General features: G+C 35.9%; 1 protein-coding gene across 1 annotated transcript in view; it reads left to right on the plus strand.

Moving 5' to 3' along the window:
• Nucleotides 1-13508, plus strand: part of MED23 (mediator complex subunit 23) — a 33575-nt gene that overhangs the window by 2339 nt on the left and 17728 nt on the right. The window contains exons 6-11 of the mRNA XM_009076975.1: nucleotides 377-478; nucleotides 1423-1492; nucleotides 2504-2616; nucleotides 3770-3865; nucleotides 10697-10897; nucleotides 12435-12578. Of these exons, the coding sequence (XP_009075223.1) occupies nucleotides 377-478; nucleotides 1423-1492; nucleotides 2504-2616; nucleotides 3770-3865; nucleotides 10697-10897; nucleotides 12435-12578 (726 nt within the window). The remainder of the gene's footprint in view (nucleotides 1-376; nucleotides 479-1422; nucleotides 1493-2503; nucleotides 2617-3769; nucleotides 3866-10696; nucleotides 10898-12434; nucleotides 12579-13508) is intronic.

Raw genomic sequence — 13508 nt, forward strand, 5'->3', positions numbered from 1 at the left:
ATTCTTCACCTTAATGGCATTTTATATAGTAAACAAAACACTTTTGTGGGATATTGTAAGTAAGCATTAAAATCCCGAACAGGAGAGTCAGGCCCAGTGTTTGACTTGCCTAAAGTAGGTTGTATGGGATTAATGTCTTTGTAGCAGACATAGAGGCATGGTTTTACTTAGGCTTAAACAGTCTAACTGAAGCTTGTACAATTAAAAACAGGTTTTAGACTGAAGTAGGACTATCAGAATACATCTTAAGAATTAAAATAATCCTTCTTATTAATGGTTTAACTGTTTTAATGGTCTCTCTCAGATTAGTAAGCAGACCATGCTTTCGTTTACCTTATCCAAAGTCTTTTCCACTGATGTATTTTTTTGTTTATAGGTGGTTGCTTACATTTTGGAAAGAAATGCGTGTTTGTTACCTGCCTACTTTGCAGTTACAGAAATCAGAAAGCTATATCCTGAAGGAAAACTTCCCCATTGGGTAATGACATGATAACAAACAATGTCATGTGGAGTTTCGTGGCACACAAAGCAAAATGACTTATTTTTTCAAAGCAAAGTTAATGTGAGGATTTGAAATCTATTCAACAGTAAGCTTTGTGTTTAGTCATATGAATTAAGATCCAGGTTTGACATGACTGCAGCAGTGGCTCCTGTGTTGTTACATGACATTGATGACATGATTTTGACCTGTGGCCTGACGTTCAAAACTCTTGAAGCACTGAGTTGGTTTTGTTGTATGCATTTGGAAACAGGTCATGTTTACCTTTGTGCTTTCTCTATGACTTCAGGATAAGAAAAATCACTTTAGGTAACTGACCAGTGTTTACTTTGTTTAAATTGAGTTATGCAAAAATATTTGGGGCTCTGGTGTGCTGGAAGTGGTCATTGTCTCCAAAGAAAGAATGTAATATTGATGCAGTTTTTAATTTTGTGTTCTGTTAAAATAGCTAGGTGTCGGGAAAAGGATAAAATCCTGATTCCCTTGAATTAGTGGGAAAACTTACTGACTTCTGGGAAGATTTAAAGTAGAATGTCCTAATGTAGGTCCTTTGTCTATGTGGAATTGTTAATCAGAAGCAAACAGATTTGTTATGAACAGATATATCCTGTCTTAAGTCACCTGTTACTGAGTGTAATGCACTGAAATAATGTAATTTGTGTAGGAGACATAGTTCTTATTAAACTCCTATTTGAGTGCAAACAGAAGAGTGCTTCCTGCACCTTTTTTCCAATGTCATGCTTTTCCTTGTGTGGTTTTACATTCTGGATGATTTTTCTGTCTTGTTGAAATGCTTAGATAGCTAGTTATTTTAGTAGATTCCTGTTTATTTTATTAAAATGTATAAGCTGTTTTTAAATCTGAAATATTCCTTAGCATTATCTGGAACTTAAGCCCTTATTTCTTCCCCTCTTGTCGCCCAGTTACTAGGTAACTTAGTATCGGATTTTGTGGATACCTTCAGACCTACAGCAAGAATAAATTCTATTTGTGGTAAGAGAATGACTTAATGCTGACTTGAAAATAGATTCATTTATTTTGAACTATTTGTTTCTTGTAACCTTTTGAGGCATATATCATCTGAGAAAAATTATTCAGATTTTATGCTTCATGTAGTGTCATTACTCTTGTCAGTTCCCAGAATTGGTTCCCTTCCGTTTTTGCACTGAAGGAGGAAATTCATATTGATGAGATCAAAATAATTTTTTGTTACCAACTGGTAGAGGAAGTATACGTCTTGTTATATGGTCATATATCTTCTAACTACAGGAGATGTTAAGAAAATTTTAGGTTTTCGATGCTCAAGGATTTTGAGTTAATATATGTCCACTAGTATGTTAGTCATGGAGTGTTTTCTGACTTCACTTTCCGTCAGAGCTTTTGTGGCTGTTCGGCCTTCTCTCTGTTGTTGCAGGCTTCTGTGTGAACATTTCCTAGCTCAGATGAGTACAGGTTCTACTTTTCTGTGAAAGAAATGTTCATCTTTGTCTATTGTTAGAAATCTGATTATCAAAATATGTCTGTTTTAATTGTGATGCTTGTTGCATTTTTCTTCAAAAGATAAAAATGTCTTGTTTGCTTCGAGCATTAAGTGGTTTAATAACAGCTGCATTATTTTTTAGATCTGAGCAAAGTTTATTGCAACTGAACTTCTTCAGTGCAGAGATTAAGAATGTAAATGCCTCTAATACTCTAAGGCATGTTGTTTCAGAAGCATGTAGTTTTTGTTCGATTGAAAGTGGCATAGCTTTTATTTATATGACTTGCAGGGATCGCACACAATTTTTTCGAAGTGTTGTATGTGTAAATGACCTGTATCTGTGTGGTTGAAGGAAGAAATAAATACTTATTTACTTCTTGTTTTGTCTGATAATATGGCCAGTTTGGACAATAGAAGTCATGGAATTTGAACTGTCAGTGAGAGGTCAAAGTTGAGGTACCTAAATTTAGATGTTAATGTCCAGGTCAGTTTCACTGGTTTAGAATTTATGTTTCATTGCATAGGTCGCTGTAGTCTCCTTCCTGTGGTAAATAACTCAGGTGCTATGTGTAACTCATGGAAGTTGGATCCTACAACCCTTCGTTTTCCTTTGAAAGGTCTCTTACCATATGATAAGGTATGTAATATTACACTTCTTAAACATGTTACATTCAATAAATGTAAAACTTCTACATCACTGGCAGGGGGGTTTTCAAGTGTGAATGTCCAGTTGTTCCACAGTTAGGCTAACTTTGAAGGTGTAGACGTTTTCACTGTTATATATTTCAATGCTTTCAAGCTATATACAGAGGACCTTAAAGTAGTGTGTGGTATAACTGCTGCCCAGGGTGCTGAAGAACATGAGATGTAATTTAATCTGCTTTGTGTGTGTGCATGTGAGAGCAGAGAATTGGTTGGAAAATTAATTTAACAGTGCGCAGATGGAAGAGAATGGGAAGGTAATTTCTTCTTTTCTGTGCTCCTTGTTATTCCATGGGAAAGAAATAAGCTAATTATAAGTTAGCTTATTTAAACTTCGAATGTATAATAGTGGTGTACTGAAAGAATTTAAAAGCTGTAAGGGATCACAACAAAAATCCGTGTTATCCAGTATCCCATTCCCGGTATCCTAGGTGTCTAAGGAAGGATATAAATATAATATATCTAATGACATGTATAGCGTTCACATTCTACATCTATTGTCATTTTGTGTGTTTCCTGAGACAGATGTGGTTTCAGTGTATTTAGTAGTCCTTCCTATTCCAATTCTTCTTGAGCTTTTTGCATCCTCAGCATTCCTTTGACAAGGAGTTCCACATTTCAATTTCATGTTGCATGAGCAATCAGCTCCTTCTGTTTGTTTTGAACCTAGCTTCAGATTTATTTTTTTTTTTGGTTGAAGTGATGCAGCTATTGGAAGATGCAGTGAGTTCCATATCTGCTTTCTTCACACTACTCATGATCTTTATGCATTTTGGTCATGTGCTTCTTCGGTTGTCTTACCTTGTTTCCTTGGAGTTCAAGGCTGTTCCAAGAAGTGTGCCATCCTTTTATTGGATGAAGAATGTGTTTCTAATTGATCCTCTTAAAATTTGCCACTTCTTATGAGCTGTGATTATTTCCTTGTTTCTTTTGGTTATTGGAGACAAGACGATTTGCCAGATAATACATATCTGCATAAATTAAACCTTCATTCTTACACTGTTTAACGCAGTTAAATGTAAACTCAGTATTAAACACAACCTTGAGGCAATATATGTTTGTATGTGTTTGTTTGTTTCTTCTTCAAGGATCTGTTTGAGCCACAGACTGCTCTGCTGAGATATGTGCTGGAACAACCGTATTCCAGGGATATGGTCTGCAATATGCTAGGTCTGAATAAGCAGGTACTGTACTGTGCTGTGACATGTGATATAATTCTGCATAGAATCTGCACTATTCTTTTTCTCTTTTCTTTGCTATAGCTAACTAAGCAAAACAGTTAGGTACAGAGAGTGATTTTTTTTTTTAATTTATTTTTATTTTTTTACAAGATCATATTAGGTTAATTGGACACTGTTATTCCTATCATTTGTATATTGCTTTACGAATGTTAAATTGAAAAGTAGAGATTTAAAATATGATTTTTTTTTGCATTGCTTTTTTTTCCTATAAGGCCAGCCTCAAGTACACCTTTGACAGACAGTAGGAGACTGGTTGTTGTTCATTAGTTTTTAAAGCATCGTTGTACTCTGTTATATTGGCATGTTATAGTACTAGAATAGTTGAAAGTTGGGTTTTGTTTTGTTAACATTTTTTCTTTTTATACCTTAGAATGGGAGGGTTTAGTCTGACTCGGGGATCCTTGAGGCTGGCCTCATAGTCACTGTTTTGTCTTTTCTTTTTTTCTTCCTTTATTTTTGTTCTGTCCTGTCTTGTCCTGCCCATCCTCCAATGCTCTAGACCTTGAACATTGCTCAGGTATGTTCACAACCTTACTGTTGTATTGTGACTAACGATACGCTGGCCGCTTTGTAGCCACTGATTCCAGTTAGAGAATACATGTACAGTCAGGGCTTGAAATTGGCAGGACCATTAGTCAAGGGCAAATTTTCATTACAAATCTGTAGAGATATGAGAGGAGTAGCATAAAGCTGACAGTCAGTGGTCCTTTGATCATGAAATTTTTCTTGGAATGGACTGCTACCGTTTCCCTTACCAGTCATAACTTTGCTGGAATTTTCAGATGAGGAGAGATGCTTAGTTCAAAATATCCTTCCTTAAACAGGTGGAAAAACATCCACTGGACTTAATTTTAAAATTATTAAGCTGTAAATACATAATTGTTAAAAACTTTAAGGTATATTAGTGGAATTTTCTTATCATTAGGAAGCCTCTGTAAAAACTTCCCAACAGGCAATTATAATATTCTCCAAGCTAGGTGAAAGAAAGGTAGTGCAGAATACCACATGAAAAGTAGTTCCTTAAAATTTTTACTACTTGTTTAAATAAACAAATGCCTAAGAAGATCAACCAAGTGGACTTCTGCTTGAAATTTGAAATTATAGGTGTTATGTTTACAGTTTATCCCTCAGTACACTAATAATTTCCACACCTACTTTAAACAACCGTGTTTAAGATCTATAAAATAGCGTTGCTGTTTGCAATACTATAGTGAAGGTTGTGTCAGTGTTTCCATTTAAGAAACTTTTTTCAGGTTTGTAACTTGACTATAAAATTTACATGATCCTGAAACCTTGTGTATATTTTCCATTGTAAGTGAAAAACACCAGTGCTTTTTTTCTGAATTGGGACAATGTGATTGAATGCGCAGATTCCTACACCTTGGCAAACAGAACTCTGTGTTGTATATGACAATCTTCTGTATCTGAGACTTAAAGCAGCTGAAATGTTAAACCTTGGAAATGAGCTGCTAGGTTTAGTGTTTAAATGAGTAGTATTTGTGTGTCTATTTCTGTGTCTGCATTGAGTTAATAAACCAAACTATTCCTCTATGCATCATGTAGCTGGTAAATAATACAAGATCTAGAAAAAAATGTTGAACCCATTTTATTCTTTTAACTATGGATGGTCTGTGCTTTCAGGTTAAAAATGCTGGGTTTTAACTCCTACTTTACTGTCTTCTACAAGTAATGGAAGTAATGAACTATATTAAACTATACTTCTCAAAATTTGTTTACTAGTATAGGAATTCCTACACAAAGTTTCATCCTGACGTGAACTTTTATGGCCAAGGAACAAACTTGAAGAACGTAGCTTATAAAGGAAATGCTGACAGAACATGAACTATAGCTGTGCTACTACACTTATGCCAGCAAAAAGATGTTTGGGCTGTTGAAAATTTGTGAATTACAAATACAAATGTAGAGGTGGGTGGTGTAGTGGTATGGAACAGGAAATAAGTTCCATTTAAATGTTAATATACTCTGCTTAAAACTGGAAAGCATTAAAATTTTACTTGCTTTTAGGTATAAATTAACTTCATGTTATAGTTGAACTTGTTTATGGAGCCACCTGACAAAAGTAGTAGCATGTTTTTCAGGAGTTGTGTAACTGTATTGATGCTTTCAGTAAAATGGCTGATGATTTTGTATTTTGTTATCAGAGAATTAACCTGCAGAAATGCACTGTCACTGTAATAGAAGACACTTAGACGTGAAATAGTGCCAAGTTTGTTTCAAATTAAATACAGAGACACCTCAAAGCAATGATCATTACTTATTTATGATCATTAATTATTTGTGTGAAGTTGCTTGTATGCCCTGTCAACTATTTACACAGATCCAGGTGCAGGATTGGAGCCTTCATTTGAATCTTTTGGCATCACAATCTGGGTATGGTTCAGCCAGATTTGTCCTAGTTCTCAGATATTCTTGAAGATGAACAACGAAATTTTCTGGTTCATTCTTAAGTAAGCAGATCTGTGTTAGAAAACTCAAGCCATCTCTGAGGTGTGTAAAAACATACAAATCCAGCTGTCCTGTTAATCTTGCAGAGAGAAAAATAAAGGTAAACTTTCATATGTTTATAGATTCGTGTGTTCCTTTCAGGAGTCTAAGTTTTCTTGTCTGATGACGTTTTGTAATACCCTTATCAAGTATATGGCTTTAGGTCCAGATTTAATAATATGGACTTGAAAATGTTTCTTCTGTTGGTGTCTGGGGACTTCATTTTTGCTACTGTGAACTTATGTGTGAGACAGCACCTACTCTTGTATACCTGTATGAACTGGTCTGTAGGAAGTAGAGATTTAGGTTGTATTTTATCAGGTTTGTTATTGTGGTTTGCAGTTGGATTTGATCTTAAGAGTCTTTTCCAATCTTAATGATTTTATGATTCTGTGTTAGTTTATATTCTGCTGCTAACTGGGGTGTTACTCCCAATTCTTAGTTTGAAATATTTTTTTTAAATATATAGCAATCTGTTTTTTGGAAAACAATTAACAGTTCAAAGTGTCTTAGTGCACTAATGCCAAATTAAGATTCAGTTTAGGGATCCTACAGTTCGTTCTTAAAGTGGAACTTTCTTGATGTCTTAAGGACACAAAGTCACTTTGGACATTTCGGTTTATATCTTTTCTTTACCTTCTCTGTGCGTACAGACTTGCGTGAAGAATAAAATGCCATTTTTGCTTGCATGATTGTATTGCAGTCCTCTAAACAATCAAAAACTTTGTTATGTTGATTTCTCTGGTTTGGGGAATATTTGAAAGAGGAGGTGATTTTCAGGTGTCTTATTTCTGTAATGTTATATAAACTTTTAATTGGCAGCTATTGTGTTAATGATTTTGCTCTTTAGATGGTATATTTGGCTGGCCACCTTTTAAACCAGCCATGGTGGTCTGCAGCTTTGAGTAGGAAATTATTTATGCCATACTCTGTTCAGGTGAATGTGTAGGGTGTTCCCTCCTAGCTACAGACCAGGATAATTAGCTTGGGGAATCTGTTGTTTATTTCATGTCTGTCCATGCATTGTGTGAGCAGAATCATTAAGTGAAAGGAATGATGTAATGCAATATTCAAAATAAAACTTTCCTTTCACTTATGTTTTTCAAATATTGCAGGTTGATGCTGGGATCTTACTATCCAATATTGCTAGTGTTAACATGGGAAAGTACTTAAATTAAGGGGTGTGATTATTTTTTTAGATGTTTCTGATTGTAAGGGTGTATGTTGAGAATGCTCAAGTGCCAGTTCCTTGTTGAAACTTACTCCATTTTTTAATGTTGAGAGTGACTACCAAACTTGGTAGAAGGAGAGTCAGACATATTACAAACAGTAAGCTTTAAGGTCTTCTGTCTTCATAGCATACAGTTTTGAAAAATGAAAGTGTGGGAGGGCTGTAGTTCTGTCTTAGCTACTTTAGGCATTTTGAATTGGGCTTTGGAGATTCCATTTACTCATGCAGGGGTCTTGGCCTCTGTGATTTGGTCTTCTGAATCAATTTCGTAAGTGTAGATAGTTACTAAAAAAATAGGAAGAAAATCATCAAAACCCGAATAAGAACAACAAACCACCATCCAATTGAAGCTTTGATCCACTTAAAATACCACCACTAGTCCATCAGAGGGCTGGGCTCAAGAAATTTTAGTATCAAGTGTCATGGTAGCACCTTTTCCCCCCTGTATTTCTTTATTGTTTAATAATTTTTTTCTATAAGATTATATATTTGTCAGATCTTTAAATGTTATTTTCAGGACAAAATGGAGAATATGTGTTTGTATAACCAAATTACAAATATTTGAATAATGTTCTCTGCAGGAGAAAAGCGTAGTGGTTTTGAATGCTGTATTTTTCCATATGGAATCCAAAACAGTGTTTGGGTTGGGGTTTTTTTGTTGTTTGTTTTTATTTTACTTAAGCTATACCAAGACATGAATTCTTACTTATTTGTGAGGGTAATCAACTCTCACCTATATTTTTATTCATCTCCGTATATACTGAGATGTTCTTTCAGTTAGGAGCGATTAATAAAACAAGGACCCAATCCTGCAAATTCCTGTGCAGTACAGTATTTTATTTTCAAGTGTTCCAAAACTATAGATACAAAATCTGTGGAAAAATGTATATTCACTGAAAATACAGAAAAAGATGCCAGAAAATTAAATTAATGAAGGTAGAATGTGACGCTTCTTACTGGAAATTGTTTTATAAGCAATAAAAATACAATTTTGAGAATAAAAGAGTGAATTAATTTTTTCAATTTCCTGGCTCCTAAACTTTTCCCCATCTTAGAATTATTCAGAACAGTGAAAATCCCTACTGGAAATTCTGGCTTTCTTTTTAACAGTAATATTTTCCTGTTGTATACTTTGAATAACTTCATTCTAAATTAAAGCAGCCTAACATGATTAGGCTTTTGGACATTAACCCAGTGCTTAGCAAACTATTAAATTTCAAGCCCTGTACGTGGTAGTTTTGCATGCTGGATTATAAACTAGTCTGTAGTGTTGTCTGTTGCACCCTGCTCTGCTTCATAATTAGTTGCTTTGGGAGGGGGAGAAAAAGGAACCACAAAAGACCCAAAGTGTTTTCCGCTGATGGTGATATTACTGCTCTCTGTAAACCTGTACCGTGGTCGATCCGTGATAATGACATTGCATACTGGAAGAAAAGGTATAATCAGTGCTTTCTGTTCTAGTTAGAGGTTTGTGTTGAGCATGCTTCAGGAAAGCACAGCTGGAATTGTAGCTTTCTGCAGTTTTGAGCTGGTGAAGAGCATGCAACAGGGGATGCTGTTTGCTGTATTTTGACAACCTTTGCAATTCTCGCATTCTGTTTTTAACTGAAGAGAATCTCTTTTTTTTTTCATAGCAAAAGACTACAATCAATGAATGTAGAACAAGCATCTCCTTTCAGCATCTCTTTACTTCTGTTATATCTTTATTAATTAAAAGGGGTTTTTTAGGCTGCCTGGCTAGTAAGTCAAAGAACTCATCTAAGGCATCCCTAAAATGTTTTATGAGTATTTGGGTGATCTTTTAAAACTTTTACATACACCTTTTTGCCTCTAGAAAGGGTTACTGCATTTTCATGATTAGTGTTTGAGCAACTTAGTTCCTTTTCTTTTGTATCATTGAAGTAACAATTTTTTCCTTAAGGCTGCATTATGTTACAGGCATCAGGCCCAAAAGTTAAATAAATGTGACCATTCCTGAATAGAGATTGTATTGAAACAAACCAGTTAGATTGTTTCTGAGGTTTTAGTCCTCACTCATAGTACTTTGTATGAGTGTAACAATACAAATGCAGGTTAATAATAAAAGTTTGTTGCACTAAGGAACTTGTGACATGTGACATTATGATTGATGGTGTTAAACTGAAGATTTATAATCTGAGTTCCAAATCACTGGTTGTGGGCCTACTTTGCATATATCTGCACTAACATGTATCTGAATATAAAATGCATTCCTTACTTGATCATTATTAAAAGTCATCAGAGGTGGTGTGTATTGTAAATTATTTCTGGGTTTGCATAGCTCAGTGTGATGATTGTGGTGATCTAACATCCAGAGAGCTCATCACTGTGATACATAATTTCTGTCCTATTCACAGTATGTAGAATATACTACTGATGAATTTTCAAGCCTTTTTTATCTTGTCTCGCTGTTGTCAGTAGGACAGCATCTAATTATAGGGGTATGAACCTGGTGTTATTTCTGCTGCAGCTATAGGCTGTAGGTGAGCTCAAAATTAAAGTGAAAAGGAGAATAGGCACTAAATACCTCTATCAGGTATTGGACTGTTTCCTCTGCATTTGGTGGTATAATTGATATGTCATCTTTATGGTGATCCCTACTTTTGAAATGGACTTAAAGGAGAAAAGAAGGAAAGAAAATAAAAAAATCCCTGACAGAAAAAAAAACCAAACCAAAGAACCTCCACCTGTGTGTTAAAAGAATGGTCTGTTCTCTATGAATGCAACATCAGAAAAAAAATAAAACCCACCAAAACCAAACCCCAGATGTTATCTGTGCAGTGGTGAGCCATGTTTTGGAACTGAGTAGGGAAATATGTATCGTATTACAAAATTTAAAATTCATTGTGACCTGTAACATATTGCAGCTTTAATACACTGGCTTATCCTTAACTTAAGTTCAGACTTCATCTCACGCTTCCCAGCCTTCTGTCAAAATACTGTACTGTAACTGCAACTGTGCAAATTCTCAAGTTCATGGCAAGGCTTTTGGAATACTGTATCTGATCTCTGCCTTACAGCACAAGCAACGTTGCCCTGTGCTGGAGGACCAGCTGGTGGATCTTGTGGTGTATGCCATGGAACGGTCTGAGACTGAAGAGAAGTTTGATGATGGTGGAACCAGTCAGCTTCTGTGGCAGCATCTCTCCAGCCAGCTCATTTTCTTTGTGCTCTTTCAGTTTGCAAGTTTTCCTCATATGGTCCTGTCACTCCATCAAAAGGTAAATTGTTTGTATCGCTCCCACATGGTAAGAGGGATTTAAAAAACAAAGCAAGTATTTTTTTAAAAAAGGTCATCCACTGCTGCAAATAGTACCTTATGGGTAAGAATGAGTTAACTTTTTTATCATTGTGCTCTGTAGAAGTAAGTCAAATTCTGAAGTTTATGGTGCTGTGATTTAGATCTAGTTTTAGTGTATTCAGTTACAGGATGTTGCATTATATTTGGATTCAAAATGTGCTAATAACTGGAATAAAGAAATAAAGTGGCATAATTCAGAAGATCCAAGTACTGTGCTGTTGCATCCAGTTAACACCTGAGCTTCCTGCATAGTGAATGCTCTGTTCTGTTTGTGGGCCGAAAAATCATGCCATGTAAATGGATGCAAGAACTTTGTCTAATCAATCTACTCAAAGCAGTCTAATCAAAGGTAATTTGTCCAATTACAGTGATACTGGCAATCGCAGTCCCAAGTTATTATTACTTCCTAATAATAATTCTGTTAAAACTCATTCTAGTATTTGCCCTTTTCTATGGTGCTCAATGTCTCTCTGAATTCTAAGGCTGGTTGATACCAGCCCTCTCATCAGACAGGAAAGGAGGGCTTACAGTCAGTCAGCAGCATCCTGAGCTCTGTGCTGAGAGAACTCTATGCTGTTGATGGTGGGAAAGGGATGTTCTTTCTCCTCACTATAGGATTAGCTTCTGGCTAATTAGATACAGTTTCTAACATGCACTACACATTGCTTCATCTTCATTTGTTCACAGTTCCATGTTACGTTAAAAATTGCTATCTATGCTGTGTTTTACTTGTGATGGATTGTAATTCTCTGATCTCTTTGTTATCCCTGAAATTAGCCAGGGCTGTATTCCTGTAATTACTGTTAATAAACCATTGGAACAGTAGGCATCATACAATGCAATTGCATAAATCAGTATAAAACTACAGCAAGCAAGATAAGACTATTGGTCATTAGAGAATTGCTGTTACAGATAAATAAGTTAAATAACAAAAAGAAGTCCAGATGAGGTGAGCCCAAGTTGTTCTTGTTCAAAGACTCCCTTTCTATAAAGAGTTTATAAAACCTGTGGCCTGATGCTAGCAGTGGCAATATTGTACTTTGTTACAGGGCTGTAGCAATTTAAGGTAGCAATTTAAGACCAATATTTGTGTTACTCATTTTTCAAAACGGATCCTCCAGAGTTAAATGCATTTTAAATCCTGCCCTTAATTTTTGTGGCACTCCCATAGTCTGTTTGTGTGCTGCAACTAATGTACCTGTTTCCCTGTTAAATGCATTTTAAATCTTGCCCTTAATTTTTGTGGCACTCCCATAGTCTGTTTGTGTGCTGCAACTAATGTACCTGTTTCCCTTCTTTCTGAAAGCATGATGTACATTTCTGTCTAAGTTGTGCTATAGAATTCGTGGTGATCACTGCTGGAACTGTTTTAGCCTGTCCTTCTACTTTTATAGAAATCTTTGCAGTGGTTTTTCTTCTGCATACAGTGTTTGTCTGTTACTGAGTGTTTTTGACAGTTGGCAGGTCGTGGTCTCATTAAGGGGAGAGATCATCTGATGTGGGTGCTACTCCAGTTCATCTCTGGCAGCATCCAGAAGAATGCACTGGCTGACTTTCTCCCAGTTATGAAGCTTTTTGACCTCCTGTATCCTGAGAAAGAAGTAAGTCTTTCTGATGTTAAAAGTCTTATTTTTAATTGAACTTGGGGTCTTCATATGTCAATATTACTTTGATTCTTGAGTCACTCTTAAAACAGCATGCTGCATAGTTGAAGAAAGAAGTTTCATAGCTAAATGATACAAATGTAACCACATTTGTACAGTGTTTCTAGGGTGAAAAAGACTTGTGTTAATTCCTCTTCCTTGACTTTGGTTTGGCTAAGGTTTTGAGAAGTTTGTTAAAGCACTGAGGACACTATTAAGGAATAATAGGTAATTTTATTGTTGCATCTGGGCTGTAACAGAGTCGTGCACTGAGAGACACTTTCAGGTGCAGAGAACTCAACAAGTTGACAGTTTAGATTTGTACTAATGGTTGCTTAAAATGCATTCTGTGGGGGCGGATCAAATCCTAGTCTTGCTTTGTACCTTGCTCTACAGTTAGGGTTCCTGAGGAAGGGGCAGCTAGGGGAAGTTCTTAAACTTCAATTTTGACAGCATTGTCAGCATGAAGTCCTGATTGCTTGCTCTTTGCATAGTGCTTTCTTCTTTGGGTCAGTGGGCATGAAAACAGAAATGTGCGGTGTAACTGATAGGTAACAGTATTTCCCCTCCTATGTTAGTTTTGAACCACAGAAGTTCTTCAGTGCAGTTTGTGTCAGGAGCTTGCAGTTGCTCTTGTCAGTATAAAATATGGAAGGAGCGATAGGACCATTTCCTTTAGCTGTGGGATGGGCTCAGAGTTACGCTTGTTGAAAGTGTCTGTGGGATTTGGGCCTTTCTGAGGATTCAATTTCACAAGTACTTTAAATATTATCTATGGCTGTTGCCCTTAAGAGGATCTGTCTTACTTTCCCATTGATTGTGCATTGCTGCTGTCTCACTTGTGCTGTCGGTGGTGCTTGTGCAGTAGTAACTGTGTCAAAGGGAAAG

This window comes from Acanthisitta chloris, unplaced genomic scaffold (genome assembly GCF_000695815.1).
Source record: "Acanthisitta chloris isolate BGI_N310 unplaced genomic scaffold, ASM69581v1 scaffold6236, whole genome shotgun sequence".
Taxonomy (NCBI): Eukaryota; Metazoa; Chordata; class Aves; order Passeriformes; family Acanthisittidae; genus Acanthisitta; species Acanthisitta chloris.